This window comes from Glossina fuscipes, unplaced genomic scaffold (genome assembly GCF_014805625.2).
Source record: "Glossina fuscipes isolate IAEA_lab_2018 unplaced genomic scaffold, Yale_Gfus_2 26, whole genome shotgun sequence".
Classification (NCBI taxonomy): domain Eukaryota; kingdom Metazoa; phylum Arthropoda; class Insecta; order Diptera; family Glossinidae; genus Glossina; species Glossina fuscipes.
Genome location: NW_023998421.1, coordinates 7,337,680 through 7,356,626, shown reverse-complemented (window position 1 = coordinate 7,356,626; position 18,947 = coordinate 7,337,680). Strand labels below are relative to the sequence as shown.

Below are 18,947 nucleotides of genomic sequence, written 5' to 3'. Positions count from 1 at the left end.
GAGCTACTTACCGCAATTTGGATTTCCCTTTTAGCTACATTTAGATCATGCTCGTTATTGACATACATACGCTTAAGAGCATATTTAGCATTGCCGGTATTGGCTTTAGCCAAAAAAACCATTGCGAATCCTCCTGAAATTATATAACATTTTTAAAATATTTTTTTAGCGTTTTTTTCATTCCGGGCTTAAAGAAAGGTGAAGCATGGTAAACATTTCCTTCCTTTAGAGAAAAATCAAAATTAAACCTATGCTGTTGTGGTTACTATTTCTCTTACTTCTAGCTTTCATACAATTACGCTCTAAATGCATTAAATTATTTTCCTAATGGCATTTATTTCTCAACGTGCTTTTGTATGAAGTTTTGTGTCCAACAACAATTAAAAGCCGATGCACTTTAATGAAAATTGGATTCAAAAGATGTTGTTAAATAAAGTTATCGAAGTGCCACTTAATGCTATTGTTCTCTTGTGGTACACGGGTATAATAACGGTATGCGGAACTGAGATAAACTCATCTTTCGACTCAGAATCACTTTATGAATCGATTACAACTTGTCGGTCCGTCTTGTTTTCTGGCGTCCAATCCGCAGGACACAAATTTTTGGAGATGTTTTGTTGAAATTTTGCGGCAACGATATGTTTCGTCCCCAGGGACGAACATTATTAAAGATGGGTCGTATCCGACAACGTTTTCGACTACTTCCCACGTAACATCTTATGCTAAAAAATCGTCATATGTATAACTGTAGGTTATTTTATATTAGGCCACACATTAGGCCAAGCTAATATATCGGATATATACAGCATAGTCATCCATCTCGTAATAACCCAGTATTTTTCGCTAAAGATTCGGCTCAAATTTAAAAATAACAACGTAGAACAACCTACGATCATTCACAAGCGGTTGTAAGAAGCATAGAAGAAGAAATACGAGCGCCACGTCAAACCCAAACCGAAAAGCCGGCAGTGATATTAGAGTTTCATCGCTAAAACGAACACTCTTTTGCTTCGTTTTGTGATTTGCAAGTGAATTTCATTCATAAAGTGTGGATTAATTTAATCCATACGTTAAGATCATCTAAACAGAGCTTGAAGAACGCTGATTGTTAAAGGCTTCGAAGGAAAATGTGAAATAGTTGCTACTGATTGCATTGTCACTGACAAAGTATCACTTTGGGGCGCATATGCTTTGTACGCCAGAATTTATTTATGTGTCATAATATTTGATCGTCTTCTTTATACAACAAACGTTGCTACAGAGAAGGAGAAAAGGAAAATTGACAAAAAGAACAAGGAAGAAAACTACATTCCGCTGCGAGCGAATTTTTCACACCCATCAACGCCTATAATATATTGAAAAAACAGGAAAATATAATCTTGGATTGGCGTGGCTGCATTTTTCCATTTTTGTAGAATAATTTTGTAGAAATTTATATTGCGTGTAATTTTATTAGCAGCGAGAGAAAGACACGAAAACAAAGATGTTTTCAGTTTTGATTGTAAAGACTTCCGAGCGGTGTAGGCGTGTTCTTCGATCTCGGTCTCTATCTTCAAACTCTTTGGCAAATTTACAAGCGACGCAGATAATACATAGTCGGTCAGACGGATAGACAAGCAGACGGACAGGCTTACTCCAAATGTGCAAGTAAAAAAGAATTTATATAATTTTATACGGTTTTTTGAAGCTTGTTTCTCCCTCATCCTTGCCAACACATAGGCGGTAATGTAGACGGATGTAGATGGACATGCTTTGATGCTGATCGAGAATATATAATTCTTTGGGCTTTGCAAACGATTTCGCAAAAGGAATATCATCCCTCTGCGATGGGGATTTAAAAGAAATTATTTGCACAAACTTTTTAAAAGACGTAGTTTAGACATAAAACGCTTTAATCGCTTATGTTGAAATGCTTGCGTTTTTGTTAACCGCAAAATTCGCATTATTATCCATCGCACCTCTATGAATACATACCTACATGCATGCATATATAATAAATAAGTTTATTATCTTACAGATTTACATATGTATGCTTGCGATGGAATTGCCTATAGTCATTTCTGTAGTGAGTCGCAGCAGTGCATGCAGCCGCAGTGAGTGCTAAAGGTGATGTAAGTTTTCAATCAAATAGCAAATAACTGAATACAATAACAAATTCTAAATCTCTATCTATCTATCTATCTATGCTACGTATGTACGTATGTATGTGTGTATAAAAATCTACCTATAAATCAGTAAACAACACATGCAATAACTAACTGTTAATGTAATTCCTTATTTTTAACGGCGAAATATATATATATACATAAAGGCAAAGAAAATGTTACACATACGTAGCTCATAATGATGATGATGATGATGATGATGAAGAGTGAGAGAAAGCGAGATGTGCAAATGCCTGCTTTATACATGCAAACGTATCTATCTACACAGAGCCGCATATATATTTCAATGAAGGTCAACTAACATGCAGTCACACATAATTCAGTTAAAAACAATAATGTGTCTTGAGTTTGATATACATTCGTATATATATATATATATATATATATATATATACATAAATAAACTTGTGCTTTATATACATAAAAAAAATATATATATATATAAAACTTAAATTTTTTTCTTTTATGAACTGGTTGTGAAAAATTAGTAACTTTCACAAAAACAAAAACAAAAACAAAACAAAAAACAACACAAATTGAAGAAAAATTTGAAAAAATACAAATTTATTAAATTTCTTTATGAAGTTTGCGTGCGTGCCTGCCTCTACCTCTACCTCTCTCTCTCTCTCTCTCTCTCTGCGCACTTATTAAACACGAACGCAAGGCAGGCGCATCTGAATTTTTTTCATTATCCGATCGTACAATTTCATTACGTTTATGGAAAAAAAAAAAAAAAAAATTGTTTATTATATTGTTAGAGCACAACGATATTGCTTTGCAAGCATCTTCAAAATATTGTTATTATTATGTTTTTTCTTTCTGCCTTTGATAATAAATTTATTAAAACATCGAATATATTACCTTTAATCAGTCGCTTTGGATATACAAATGAAAAAAAAAGAAATTGAATTCGCTTAAAGACACGTCCCGTCACAAATAAACAAACTGTTTTCGTATACTCTGTTTATTATAATTAATGCCAACCGAGAGATTGGTTTTATTATAGGGACTTACAACAAAACTGAAACGCAATTTATGTTCTTTCTAAGTAACAAAACCAAACAAAATTATAATTAATAAGAAGCAAGTCGTCATTTCGACTTTTATCACTTTTATTATGCAAAAACTACTTTGATCTATATGCGTGCAGCTAATCAACAACAAAAGATACTCGTCTTCGGAGGGCAATATGTTGCAAACATAGTGATAACATAACATAGTCCTTTGAGTAAAAGATCGATAGGGAATAGCCTTCAAATATTTTGCTATTCATTTTGTAATGGATCCAGAGTTGATTTTGTCATTACTTTTCCAAAGATGTTGTTACATACTTTTAACGTTTGCCTTAAGTCAGAAACCATTTGTAATTTCAAATGAAATGCACAATCAAATGTTGGTGTTTTTAATACAGTATCTATTATTATTATTATTATAGCTATGAAGGAAGGATGAGTTTTGCTGTCAGTCTGTTGTAAACATTCCCTTGGTCGCAAAAATGAAGCTATCGGCTTCAAATGTGGCAGCAACGTTGGGATTCTTTGCACGCAGATTGGTATTGAAAATGAGCTAATATCGGTCGAAAGACTCGCCCACAGTTCTACATCAACTGAGGACAACTCCATTTTTAAAAAAAATAAAAAAAAATTTTTTTTTTGCTCATTACTCACGAAAACCTATAAAACTTGTTGGGCTACGCTGTAGTACCTTTACCAAAATGGAAATATTCGGCCACGCCTATCTGCTTTTAAAGTTTGTTATAATTTAATTTCTTTCTCAAAATTTTTATAACACACAGAGGTAAGGCTCAAAAACCCCATAAAGTACGCAAGCTCTTGGCCAGTTTCAAACTTGGAATGCACTTAGACATGTCTGTCTGTCTGCGCAATCGTGTAGAATCTGTGGTAAACACTCTCACGTTCGCAAAAACGAAAATGTCACTTACACGCTTACACGCACAAGGAATTTAAAAGGAATCCAACCTTTTCGAACAACATGCTTTGCGACAGGCAATTGTCTATGTAACACAAACTGTAAATATCTTTGTCTTTCGTGTCTTTTGCTTTTTACTCATGAAGTACATAACACATTCACCATATAAATTTCCCTTCCCGCTCACGAACGAATACAATTCCCTTATTTGTTGCTATTATTTTTATTATTTTCGGGCAAAAGAAACGAGCTCCGGCACTAACAACTAAGACTGTCGGCTCTATTTTTCAACAATTAAAGAAATTATCATTCAATAAATCTTCGATCTGGCAGAAATATGACTATACTAGCAGTACCAACTTTCGAACGAAATGTGACAGAATGTCATGCTGTTCTGATTATTACTTTACATGTCTTGAGACCTTGGTGATACTGCTTTTTTGATCGCTATCCACGGCTATTCACGGCTAGGGACTGAATGATGAATCCATGTTCATATAAACAGTTCCAACAACAGCTGGTTGTTTTTGATCAAAAGTGGGCAAACGAACGCCTTACCCACTTCAGGAAAAACTTTGCTATGGACACAAGTTCATGGAAATTAGTGAATAGATAGCGTTAAGGTGTTAGTCAGATTGCGCAACTTTTCCTTTCGGGCTCTCAAAACAGTTTTGTGAATTGGTACGATCAGAGCGTCCATATGCCTTTGTTTAAAATTTACAATCTACCCACAAATTTATTCTCTGGATAAGCAAAAGTCGCCGAATAGAAGCATCTTTCCATCGAATGCCGATTGTGAACTGTGTTCTTTCGCCTTGCGTCACCAAAACAACTTTAATTTGGAAACTAAAGAAAATGCTGACACATTTGGTTTAAAAGTTGTTACTGCCTAACGATGTTAAGGATTCATCAATAGTGGCAAGATCTACATTATTATTATTATTATTATTATTATTATTTTAATTTTAGACTAATGAATTGAATTCTTAGACTAAAAAAAAGACATTGAGCACTAGCAACACAGGCTATCGACTCTAATTTAAATAAATAGATATTAGATAATAAGCTTAGTAGTATTAATAAAGTAAAATATTGAATTGATATTCTGTCCTGAAGATGATTGTAGAATGTTCAAAGTGTTAATCGTTCCAAATGCAATACTTCTAGCCAAGGAAAAGTTGAGGCAATCGCAGAGAATGTGCTTTATGGTAAGAGTTTGTCCACAACAGCAGATTGGGGGAGAAGAGTTCTTCAGGATCCATTGGTGAGTTGCAACTGTAAGACCAAGGCGAATTCTCGAAAATGTTTGGATCTTGGTTTTCTCAACATTTGTTGGATATAGAGGTGGAGTTAATTGAGGGTTAATGCAAGAGTAGTGTTGATGATGGTATTGTAAATTTCCTTCTGCAATTTTCTCTTTAACTTTTCTTCCGATGTATCTTTGAAGATCCAACTTTTCCATGACATCATCCATAATTAGAGGAGCAGAACCGGCATACTTTGCCGCTCGATCAGCCTGCTCATTTCCCAGTAAACCGATGTGACTTGGTACCCATAACATTTTAATTTTTCCGTCGGGTGTAGTAATTATATTCCTTAATTTGTTGATGGTGCTCCATCTCGAAGTCGAAGGGTTCCGGGTAGCTTGTAATACAGACAAACTGTCAGTAACAATGACGGTTTTGAGTTTGTTTTTATGGGCAAGGTTGGCAGCGTGAAGGATAGCTCTGGCTTCGGTTATGAAAGTTGAAGTGCTTTCGTGAAATATGTGGTTGAGAAGAACCCGTCCTGTAGCATCTACCACCGCACAAGCAGGAGGCAGACCAGGAGATCTTGAGCCGTCTGCGTACAAAAGATTCCAACCAGTATTGTCCAATACTTGGGTTTTCTCAGCTATTAGATTCCTGAAGACGTAATTTGGAGTATCTACATTAAGTGATATCTTTGATGCGTAAATTTGTTCCGATATTTGATTCGTTCCACGATACATCGATTAGCCGTACACTTGTTGTACATTGTTTTGGACAAAGTTTAATTTGAAAAAACTGTTTATAAATACTTTCTATTAAATATCTTTTTATTTGAATATCACTACTTTACAATACAGCTACACCTCCAACGACTTTTGCACTCAATTTTTCATCGAAAACAAAAACAAATAAATTCTATTCACGAGGCTGAAACTGTGACATAACAACCGTAACATCGAAAACATTTGGAAACTTTAATTAGTTAAGTTCATGATACTACTTCTAACTACTAAAGACTTGGGTGTTTATGCATCGCTAACGAACAAAGGTATAGTTATGCTTATATTTCTGTCTATGACAACCAGAGACACGCATTAGAGAATCCATCCATCCAATCCTGTCCATCTGTCTATCTATTGCCTTTTTTGGTGCGCTCACGGTGGCAAATGTTGAGATGAAATATTGCATCACCTAGGGTATAAAGTACAAACGAAATTTAGCTATCCAACTGCGTACTGTGACGAATGCTACAAGTGATATCCCGCGTCTTTTTCTAAAGTCAAGGGATTGCTTTTTCGAATACTGTCATAAGAAACGCGCAAAAGAGAGTAAGTTACCGAACGAAACCAACTTTTATCATAAGAGACAGAATATCTGATGAATATGAAGGCGGGTTAGCATATTCGCTTTAATTCGCGCTAACATTCGGAGTTATCCATTTATTAAGTCATATTGAAAATTCTCCGCGGTTTTTCCCCGGAATGGTATTGATTGGTAATGATGCCTACATATCGGGCAACATTCCCCTAACTGTCTCAGAGGAACATGTGCTTAAAAGGTGATATTTCAGCTTACATTTTTCGTGTAGATAATTTTCTAATTCTTTGCTCGTATAAAAAGTTATACTGATATGACTGAAAATGAGTGAAATATCTGAAGTAATACGCTTTGCGAAGTTTTTTCCCTATAAGACAGATAGAAATGTTGCAAAAAAAAGAGAGTGGAAAGGTTCGCCCGATTCCGTTCCATTGTCAAAGATGACCTTCGCAGTCCTGACAGCTTAGCGAAATCTGACAGTTCGGAATCATTTGAGAAAAGCAGGCTACAAAAGAAAAACTCGGAACCGCGGAGACTTTCAAAATGAACCCCTTATTGAAAAAAACTTTTTTTAAATAATCTTGTGTTTAAGTGAACTAACTAGAAGGTGGAAAATAAATTTTGTCCCTTCTTTCTAACTTATATATAACTATACCTAACAGATTGGATCACTTAACATTTTAATTTGCTGAAAATTCGACTTTTCCTAAACGCTCTAATATTCCTTTTAACCAAGTAAGGCGGTATAGCTGACTAATTTACTGGGTATACATATAACGCCAATCTGGTAATAAGCAGAGAAACCTTTACGAATACCGTAGCATAATTCAGGGAGGTTTGTTACAACCGATTGGCTTTTGATGTTATGCTGGGCTACGAAGATTATATCTGCGACGCTTCCTCTTTTTCGTCCACTAAGTGCACCACGACTTACTACTTTACAGTTATTCATATAACAGCTTTTCGAAAGGAGTCGTAACGGTAAACGGTCGAAGAAGTGGTGTAATGCAAACCCTTTTCAATAGCGTTCGTCCTTATCAAAGTATCTCAGAGATTACAACCTGTACGCCTTGTTCAATGCAAGAATAGAAGGCGGACGGATCGAGAGACGCATAGACAAACAAGCTTAATAAAATCCTTCTAGGTATTGTATACATCACCGCAAGTAAGGTGGGGTAGAAAAATTTCTGCGTAGCGTTCTAGGCGCCCAACTATTAAAACCGGAACGATTTCTCTATTTAAAGTAAACAGCGCCATCTCTCTATTATGATATTTCAGATAAACTATGATTTATTATTACTTTCAAAGGAAACTCAACGGTAGGTGGACAACGCCTTTCTCATTGTAACCACAGAAATTGGGTTTCTAATAAGCGAAACGAACGAATCAGCTTCGTGCGACACCATGCAATAATGGTTTGTGTTTGTGAAGGCAATCAAACGTGTTTTTAAATATGAACACGTCTTTACATGCACGAATTCTCGAATAATTAAGATAACACTTTTTACCCTCCGGCAATAAAACATATAACCAAGCGTTTAAACGATGCGACGACTATTCGTAATTCTCTTAATTATTAACACCTGAAGCTTAGGTGTAATTCTCACTCGCGTCGTTTACAATAACATCAGGAATAGAATGTTAACAATTTTTAACCAAACATGTAATTGCATTACACACAACTCAGTTATTATTGAATAAATAAAAACATGTTTACAAATGTATTGTATTTGAACAAAGCAGACAGTTTAACGAGATATCATTAAACTTGAACTAGCTCTGTCTATTTAAAAAAAGAACAACAGCATACATAGGTATGCACAGTGGAGTACAAGACTTTTTCCATGGATAATCTCTCTTAAATGTTATTCTTATCAAGGGGCAGATAAAACTTCAGCGTTTTTATATTATTCTATGTATTTGTCAAATTTCCGATTAATAAAAAAAAACTAGTCTAAGGTTAGTCTGGTTATTATTTATTCTCTCTTAACTTTCTTCTTCTTATTATTATTATTATTATTATATATTTAGCCAGAGAATAAATTCTAAGACTAAAGATCTTAAAGAACTAGCATCTAAGGCTTTCGGCTTTATTAAAAAGTCTATCGCACTTGCGATTTGAATCCACTACCATTGAATTGCTAGTCGAGACTCTTGCCTAGTAGGCCACTCAGACGGATTACCTTTCTTAATTTCAAGTTCTTGTTCAAAAGATAAAGTGGATGATATTTGAAATACATTCATGAATGCGACGAACGGGTAGAAACACTCAAGTATTAAAATCGAGTAAGAAATTTATATTCGGTGGTGAATGCATTTTTTATACCCATCCCAGTTATCTTAAAACAGACTAAAAAGAAGAAAAAACCTAAATTTTCTTGCTCTATAATATTGGATGGGCGCGTCTGATTTTTCCCATTTTGAGAATAAAAATGAAAATGTATGTGGTGCACGTGGCGTAAACTTTACGAGAGAGTGAGCGAAAACCGCGGAAAACAAAGCTGTTCTCAGTTTCTTCCAGATAGGCGTGTGGGCGTTAAAAGACAGACCGAAGATTCTTTACTATTGCATAAACCACACAGACGCTTCTCCATCATACCCCAATATCCAGTTTCAATAATACTTTTTGTCTCAAAACTTTACTTTTGTAGTCGGTGGACATGATATCTTAGAAATGAATTCATCTCATTCGTAGATGGGATTGAGTGGCGATTGAACGAAGATTTTGTTTTTCCTTAAAGACAACTTGCTTTAAAAGGCAGTGTAGGGTCTTCACTTACACATTTCAAATAGATCTATTACGACTTAACCTTCCCGGAACGGATGAGACTCTCCCAAAATCTGAATCTTCTAAACCTATAAACCTGTAGTTTAGATGCTTCTGTCTTTTATACGCTCACGAATTTGAATAAGATAATTCCTTATTTCATTAGAAAAATTAGGTAGTGCGTGTTTGGACTGAATTTGAAGGGCTTATGTTCATTATGCCATAATGTTTGTAACATTAACAGGAAACTTTAAATAACCTACAAAGTGTAAATATTCTTGATTAGCGTCAAATTCTAAGTCGATCTAGCCTCGTCTCTCCGTCTGTGAGTATGTGTGTCTATGTGTCTGTGTGGACGTGTGTTGTTGACCGTCACCTAGGCTTAAAAATTGAGTTATATTGTCTGTGTAAAAACGTATGAAAGAGTCGGCGACGATCTGACAAATTTATAATTGATCAAATTTTCATTTTTTTCAATTTATTCTAAATAACACCTGCTAGTAATTCTCCTTAAACTTCTAATCTAATAATAATGAGATAGGGTATCTAAAAATTGATATTAGTATACAAAATTCGACTGTAGACGAAAATAATTTTCTTACTTATTTTTGTTCATATATTTTATCATATATATGAGATATTTGAATATTTTTATTTTAATATTAGGATGAATCGATCAATCACATATTCATCCTATTTTTATGGACTTATATTGACATAGAAAACGCAGGAATTTCACGTTTCTTTCCAATTATTGTGTGTGTGTGTTTGTAAGGTTACAACCAGGCAAGACGATTTAAACATATACATCTTTGCTTCTTAGCAGATAATATCAATAACAAGCGACTGTAGGTTTTAAAGAAATCTCCGTTAAATAGTATATAAATAATTTAAATAATAATAAGAGTTCCGTTGTTTGTATACATAACGTAAATTAAAAACAACTGTTTAAAGATCTTCTAAAAAAAAAAAAAAAAAAAAAAAAAGAGAAATCCATTGAATTTCTTCCCCATTCAAATTTTCAAAACACATTGGAGGTAAATCAAATGTAAGAACTGACATTGCGCTTTCACTACGAGCTATGAACCTATTTACAGCGTATTACGTACATACATATTTATACAGACTCTTATAATATTTACTAAGCTGTCGTTAAAAGAATCTCTTGACGTCATTATTTTCTAATATCACAAAAATAAAATAAGCAGAATTAAAGTAATCAGAACGAACGTTGGCATTGTACCTTCATGCCTATATACATATGCCTACAGTCGGTAAGGTAAAGCATAAGTGGTCTCTAGTATTTATTGAAAATATTATTTCTTATTCACTACTTAGTGAGAAACACTTCATTTTTTCTTGCACTTTGACATTTGTCAGCACATGTTTTCTATCAAGGACGAAAAACATGATTGAGGAATGGGGAAATGTGATGATGGATGGGGGACAAAAAATTTAAAATTCTTTAAAAAGAAATATCTGGTTTGGACCACGTCTTCTTATACCCTTCATTGCTGTGGTTTCACATCTATGGCGTAGATAAATATGTACTTTGAACTCGCCATAAAGTACAAGCAAAGCATTCCTCGATAATAGGAATAGGATAATGAGGTTATTAATGTCAATTCAAGAAAACTTAGAACTTACAGTTGCATCTTGAGGACCACTACAGAGATCTTACGACCGGTCTTTTATAACAAAATTGAATGCTAGAGCCAAAAAAGCTTTGACAAAACATATTGGCATATCGTTTTGTTTTTGCACCTAGTGGCGGAATTCTGTGAAGAATGTTGAACTCGATCATTAGCTTAAATCCGTTAAGCGAGTCCGCCTAAAAAAAGGAAGGAAGAGTTTTGTCTAAAATTGGAGATCTGTCTCATTGATGAAGCGTCCGTCACAAGTTCGAAGATGTTTTAAAGAATAATGCCGAGAAGGGAAGGATTCTCTTTATTTTATGTAATTATTAGGAAGAGTGAGTTGTTTAACATATGTGACATGTAGTTTTTGTCCTTTAAACACGCGTAGCGGAAATATTTCGATTCCTTTACTTTTCTATAAAAGGACGAATTTGATTACAAATATTTTCTTATAATATGCCTTTAGATGCTTATAATTTCCAATCATTTCTTATTTTTATTATTTCCCTATTAAGGGCTGACAAATTGTGCATAAATATGATTAAAAATCTGTACGATATTCTTCACTATGTATCCTGTACCCTAGTTTGGGGGCAACCTCTCACATATACATATATACCAATGTTAGGTTCTAGGCTCTTGTATTTAACAATTTTCGCAAAACAGCTGTGTGCGAAAGCTAAATATTTCACCAGCTCTAGTCAAATAATCTGTTTCTGTCTAACACAATTGACAAATACGTTTAAAAAGTCCGTCTCGCAAATTCTCTGAGAGAGAATTATTAGTCAAAATTATTACCCTTACAAGGCAACTAAGTAATAAAAGGATAAAAGAATGAAATTCTACATTTAGATGTTTGTTGATTACGACTCATTCTTCATATCGCTAGCTACTTTTGCAACTGGAGTTGGTCTCTCCCAAAAAGTATTGTTTAATTCCATGTCTATTGCTAAGGTCGTATATAGGTAGATTCTATTGTTCGTATTTACCCACCTTAGATCACCAAGGCAAACGTGTTTTTGTTTTCGCTATATAGATGAGGATTCACTTAGTCTTTTTGGCATCTGTTTTATGTGGTGCATGTTGCATCGAATTCTCTTTATTAAGGCAATAGCGCTAAGGCTACAGATGAAAAGATATGGATATATAGTGAAGGATTGATAATTGATCGGACAGTTACAAATTGACTTGTAAAATTCCGTTCTGGAGAAACGACGTTAAGAGACGGGACGTCATTCTGACTTTGACGACAACCATTTAAAGGCAACATTGGAATAAAATCCGCACTAATCAACAAGAATTATAGCAAAAATGTTGAATATCTCATAATCAATTGTTAAATTAATATAATTTTTTATTCAATGAAGACAAAATAGATGTCTGATAAAAAACGGAAGTTACTTATGACTCGATCTAATAGCTTTAAGATTATGGTTATGATATCGGCAAAGAAGGTGACAACAGTGTCGAATTTAACTAATGAAAACACTTATCTACTAACGTAACAATTCTTTTAAAAACGCGTACATGGCATAAATATTTTCAGAAGACACGCAAAACCATCTAATAATGAACGAATTTGGATTCTTAGCAGGCACAGATTACAAAAAATTTTGACTTACATGCATATTATTTGGGATCGACATTTCGTGTAGCTTATATAATGATGACGATAATGTTATAGGTGACCTTTTTTTTATTATATTGATGATGAGCTACAAATTTAAATCGACATTATCCAGATCAGATTGCTAAAAGTGCACCTAAGTACTCGCAATTTTCTCGAATTGCGTTTTGTTCCAAAATAAAGGTTTTGTATAATGAATTAGTGTATATAGGTGAGGCATTGATTTTACAATCGAAGTGACATTGTAACGCGTCTCTATTCGTTGGTAGTGGCCGCAAAAGTATCATTGGAGATTGTGAATAATAACCAAAAAAACTCCCCCTAGATATATTTAGTCATATCAATATCCATATTATAATGTTTTTACTAAAATTAAATTAGAAATGTATATAATTTATCTTATCTCGTCATTCTGTACATAATAATATTTCATATTTTTAGATCGTTGTTTTTTGTTGTTGAACGCATGCACAAAACTAATCCAAAACAACTTTATCTAATCATGTATTTCTTAACTTTAATTAATTATCACGCTAGCAAGTCGGACGTAGAAAGAAAATAACTAATTAGGAAACTTTACGAATTTGGTTTTTTTTTTTTTATATTTGATAATGTATTCTTACCTTCAGCCAAAACATCCTCCACGGTGACCGTGACACGACCAACGGTGAACACTTTGCCAACAAAACTGGCGTCTCTTGTTTCTTTGGTCGATGTATTATAGTTGAGGGATTCAAGTTTTTCATTTTTATCAAACTTTGAAAATATTTTTTTCATTTTTTTATTATTCTATTTACTTTATTTATTTAACAAAACTTTCGGTATATAATTAATGCAATACAAAACATTCACACCCACACACTCGAAAAATTGAGTAGCGGCACGCCTTTTCTTGACAATTACTGTTAATATCAATAACTTTTATGTGAAACGTTATATTATTTTTTAAAAAAAATTAAAACACACTATAAAGCAATCTTTTAACTCCCTCTTCCTTGTTCTTTTGTTCTATTTGCCCAGAGCGGTTGCAATTATACCTAACGATGTTGATGGTGGTGGAAGCAGTAAAATATAGACACGAGAGAATGAAATAAGTTTGCTGAAGAAATTGTAACTCTGGCAATATACGAGTCAGACTACTTGCAGTTTATTGATTGTGCCAAGTATGCAAATAATCTGGTATTTTTTCTTATTGCCTAAGATATTAATGATTTCGATTTTTTACATTGCCTCACGCAGCATGGATAAAAAATTTTGTTTTTTTTTTTGCGCATTTATATTGTCGTTTCCCAACAATTAACAAATTTTTCTAGATTCATTTTTTCTTTCTCCGTTTGTCGAAAAGAAAGATAGAAGTTAGAATTTTCTTTAACACTTTTTTTTTTGTTATTTTTTAATAAAATGAATTGATTTGTTAATAGACATTTACTTTTATTTTTTTTTTATTAATTTTAAATCTTTCGTTAATTTTAGTTGTAAATTTTTTACATTAAAAATATTTCACAAACTTCGGTTTTTTCCAGCAACAAATTTGGTGTTGTCATAACTAGTGATTTATGTTAACTTCAATGCATGGTTACCCCATTGTGTAAATGTGAATATAATGTAAAATGGGGTTTAGTTAGTAGTTTTCATGATTACACATTTTAGATTGTTGGGGATTATTGTGTTGCATAGTGTTGAATTGGCTATTTTGTGTCTACCTTTGTGTCTACCTTTGACTTTTAAACAATTTCATATGTGTTTTTTTGAAATAGCTATTTTGTGTCTACCTTTGTGTCCAGCTTTGATTTGTAAATAATTTCGTATATATTCTTTTGAATTGGCTATTTTGTGTTTACCTTTGTGTATACCTTTGGTAATATAAGGAAATTATTTTTCATATTTAAAAGTTCGAAATGCACTACAGAATAGATACTAAATCAATTTTTTTAAATACATTTTTCTTAAAATAACCGATACTAAATAAAAAAATAATACAAACCCCAATTAGCAGAAGTTTCCGATATTGCCGAAAAAATTAGCCTTACTGTTGTTTAACAAAACTTAAAATTTCACTATCAGACTTTTTCTTAAGGTATTTGTTCTATAAAATTAAATGTAATGCCAAGCGTTAGGATACCCATAATTTAATATACAACATGTAGTTGTATAATTGATGATTATTGAACCTTTCCTTTGAAAAGTTAATCTTGAAAGCCTAGAAACCCTTACAGTCGCCGAAAACGCTATAGTGCGTATTGTTTCATTTTCGCTTCGTTTCTGTCAGAACGCAACATCTGATTGATTTGTAAGGAGAGAAATTAGGTATGAAAGATTTAACTTTCGCTATAGTTTTCCAGCTGATTTTGGTATACCAATTGAATAGCATTTATGTTCAACTTGTGAAAATAAACTATTGTTAAACAATGTTAACAAATAAATTGAATAGTGTTGGTCAATAGAATGATAGATGATAGGTCTTCACCACGCCTAAAGTCCAACACTGGAACTATTTCTATAAACGATTTGCAGTTTTCCAAATTTTTCCTGCGAATTGTATTCTTTATAACGGCAAAGTTTAGTTTTAGATTTAGTTTCGAGTATCATTTTTAAGGATAACTTGCTTGAAAAAGAGGAGTATGAGGGAAATTGTTTATGAAAATTAATAAATTTGTGATAAAGTATTTTAAAAAATCTCAAATACAAGAAATGGGCTTGTGCTACAGAACGTTGTAAATAGTCGCTTTAAAACAAAAAAAAAATAAATAACGCATTGGAAATCATGAATTTTTTGCATACATGACAAAATGAAATATTTAAACAAAATGAAGTTTTTAAAGTCTACTCGCGACAAAGCCTTAAAATTATGCGGTTAGGCATATGAACAAGATTTGGAGCATTTCATTACCTTAACTCCAATCAATAATTAATTTTGATTTTTAGTTTTCATTTGAGATAAACTGTCTTTTCGGAACAATTGAAGAAGAGCTAGGCGTTTCAAGAAAGTTATTGATTTTTCTAACCAATAAAAAAGTTTATTTTTTATAAAAAGTTTACAGAAGTCTATGTTCTTAATGTAAAAATTGTTTCGTAATGCTATTAATTCTTCACGCTTATTTTCTACACTTTGATAATTTCATGCAATGCGGTGAACTTGATTTTTGATAAAGAGGTCTACAAAACTTTATTATATTAATTTCTTTTGACTCTGAACATATTGAGAAATCGGCTCGGGATTTCATTTAGAACGGTACTGTTACTACGTAAATTTATATAAGTAAAAGAGCGTTGTGAAAGTTAGTTGTTTTGCTTAATTTCCTGTCATACTATGAAACGTTTGAACATGAAACATACATTTATTTTCTGATTGGAAAATTACTCTTGAAAACTTCATTCAACTTTTTGTCGAAACAAGTGAAACTTAAAATTTTTTCAACCCTTTTTTTGACGTGTGCAAACGCTAAAAAATAAAATATTTTGTTTACAGGTAAACATCTGTACTTACTTATTGATTGATTAACTCTAGGTGTTTTTATTAACTAAGGATAAATTCCTGTTTTTTCAGCAAGGAACTTGAGTTGAGCTTTGTCATCATTGATTTATATTATGCATAAAAAGTTGACGCAATGATTTGTACAATTACGAGATGGTATATATGGCATATATATCGCTAAAAATTCTTTTTTTCATTAAGAATAGATTGGGTGCAAAATAACATTATACTATGTACGTTTATAAGGATGACAATTTCTAATATCATGCTCCCAATAAGATGAAGAACCACAGCTTTCGAATTGCACATAGTTCAAATAATTTAATTGCTGCCGGACAATAATCAATTCGTAATAATAAAAACGATCTTGCTGGTAATACTGTATTGAAAAATTCACATTGTTACAAAAAATGGTACTATCACACAAAGAGTAAGAAAAGCCACAATATAAAAAGATACATTTCATATTTATGTGCATATGTAATACACATTTTTGGTGATCGTGTTCATTTGTTTGGATAAGTTTTTTAATGTTCGGCTAGAAAAAAGTAAATATGTACCAACTTTAAGTGCGTAAAATGTGTGCAAAAAGATACATAGTTCCTGCGTGGTCAGGAGACGGCCATCTTTGAGTTCAACAAGATTGTCTAAATTTACAAACAATACGGAAGTCATTTTAGTTAATATTGTCATCGAAAAAGCGAACTCAAAACAAGTAATTTCTTAGCAAGTATGTTACAAGTACATACTACTTAAAATCGTTTTGTTTCTTTCTTGATGTGTAGAATAATAATAACAAAACTCAAGGCCAAGTGGTAAAGAATACATCCATATATATATATATACATATATATCAGAACAGAAAGTACCTTTTCGAGAGTAAATAAAACATCGGAGAATTTTATAATGGAGGCCCTTGACGTTGCTGCTTTTGATGTAACTGATAAAGATAGCTGGTACTTTGGCCCCATGTCCCGCCAAGATGCGACCAAAATATTGATGAATGAACGTGAGCGCGGTGTTTTCCTGGTGCGCGACAGTAATTCGATTATTGGTGACTACGTGTTATGTGTAAGAGAAGACACAAAAGTAAGCAACTACATTATAAACAAGGCTCAGCAAAACGATCAAATTGTTTATCGTATTGGAGATCAGTCATTTGAAAACTTGCCAAAACTTTTAACATTCTATACGTTACATTATTTGGATACCACACCATTGAGGCGGCCAGTTGCTAAAAAAACTGAACTTGTTATAGGGAAATTCGATTTTGAAGGAATGGATCAAGATGACCTGCCATTTCGCCGTGGAGAAGTACTGACCGTTATACACAAACATGAAGATGAATGGTGGACAGCTAAAAATGCAATGGGTAAAATTGGTCAAATACCTGTTCCCTATATTCAAAAGTACGATGAAAGCTCTGAAGACAATTTTATCGAGCGACCATCATCTGGTAACGGGAATAATTGCGGCAGCTCAAACAATATCGTCAAACAATCTAGAACTTTGCCAAGCATGGAGAATGTTCCAGTAATTTTACAAAAATCGGACCTCAATCGAAAACTGCCGGCTTATGCTCGTGTGAAACAGGCTCGTGTTCCCAACGCCTATGATAAGACCGCTTTAAAACTAGAAGTCGGAAATATTATTAAAGTTACCAAAATGAATATCAACGGACAATGGGAAGGTGAATTAAAAGGGAAAAAAGGCCATTTTCCATTTACCCATGTGGAATTTGTTGATGATTGCGAATTAAAAGCTAATAATCAAACTTTTTCTGAGCAAACAGAAACACATGATATTAAATAATGGTTCAAGTAAAAAAAAAAAAACGAAAATGAATATATAAGGCGATATTTCAACAATTGTAAAGTTTCATGTAAAAATATATTAAAATTATCAATTTATTTATAAAGTGTAAAGTAACATAATAATTTCTTCTTTCTAAATGTCAATTTCTTTAATCTCTGATAAAATTATAAAAATAAGCAAAACGTCTTTGAATTGAAAACAGGAAAGTAAATTTATTTATTTTTCACATTTTAACTCAAAAACATTGGCTTTCTTGGTCCTAATGAAAACCAGCATTATAAAAGAAATGGTGGAGGAGAGTGTGGATAGAATATTTCGGGAATATTCTTAAAGTAGACGTTAAGAGAAAATAATTTTTTGAGGACTACAAATTTCTAAAAATTGTAAAAAAATAGAAAATGTTCGGAGAGACTGCAACAGCTCTTCAACTTGAAATTGAAAACAATCAGTATTTCCTGGAGAAAGGGCGATATTTAATGCAAAGCATTGTTACTTGGAGGTGGTAGACTCCAACGAAGAAATTTTCATCGTTGATTTGGAAAGTGATTCTGGGATTTACGTAAATAATAAGCCGGTCGGTCCTCTAACTAAAGAACGCTTAAAATTGGATGTGGACGTTGTTGATTGGTTGAATGTTGGCAGTTATTCCCATTTTAGTTTATATGTGCGCAATTTTGGCCCTTTCAGTCTTATTAAGCTTTAAAAAACTTTGTTTTTCTTAAGCCACTTTTTTCTTTGTTCTCGTCATCTGTAAATTAAAATTTATTTATTCTCCTTTAATGTAAATATTGTCCTTTCTTAGAGATTACCTTTAATTAGTTTCAGACTTCCGAGTAGTATCATTTACCGCCGAAAGTAAATGACACCGCCGAAAGTACATCTCACCGCCGAAAGTGAATCTCACCACCGAAAGTACATCTCACCGCCGAAAGTACATCTCACCGCCGAAAGAAACATTTTGTCCG

General features: G+C 33.0%; 2 protein-coding genes across 6 annotated transcripts in view; one reads left to right on the top strand and one right to left on the bottom strand.

Annotated features, from left to right (window-relative positions):
- LOC119635545 (AP2-associated protein kinase 1) overlaps positions 1–13,948 on the bottom strand; it is a 30,526-nt gene extending 16,578 nt beyond the window's left edge. For all 5 annotated transcript variants that reach the window (XM_038030390.1, XM_038030391.1, XM_038030392.1 and 2 more), the window contains exons 1-2: positions 13,316–13,948; positions 12–133 (exon numbers count right to left, since the gene is read on the bottom strand). In XM_038030390.1, coding sequence (XP_037886318.1) covers positions 12–133; positions 13,316–13,469 — 276 coding nt within the window. In that variant the 5' untranslated portion in view covers positions 13,470–13,948. The remainder of the gene's footprint in view (positions 1–11; positions 134–13,315) is intronic.
- A 2,318-nt stretch (positions 13,949–16,266) lies between these two features.
- LOC119635297 (adapter molecule Crk) lies at positions 16,267–18,051 on the top strand. The gene is made up of 2 exons (XM_038030045.1): positions 16,267–16,882; positions 16,953–18,051. The coding sequence occupies exon 2, from the start codon at positions 17,074–17,076 to the stop codon at positions 17,977–17,979; it is 906 nt and encodes a 301-aa protein (XP_037885973.1). The 5' UTR covers positions 16,267–16,882; positions 16,953–17,073; the 3' UTR covers positions 17,980–18,051.
- Positions 18,052–18,947: the final 896 nt, after the last annotated feature.

Bases quoted from the DNA above. Each gene is read 5' to 3' on its own strand.
- LOC119635297 (XM_038030045.1), top strand. From the start codon at position 17,074: ATGGAGGCCCTTGACGTTGCTGCTTTTGATGTAACTGATAAAGATAGC.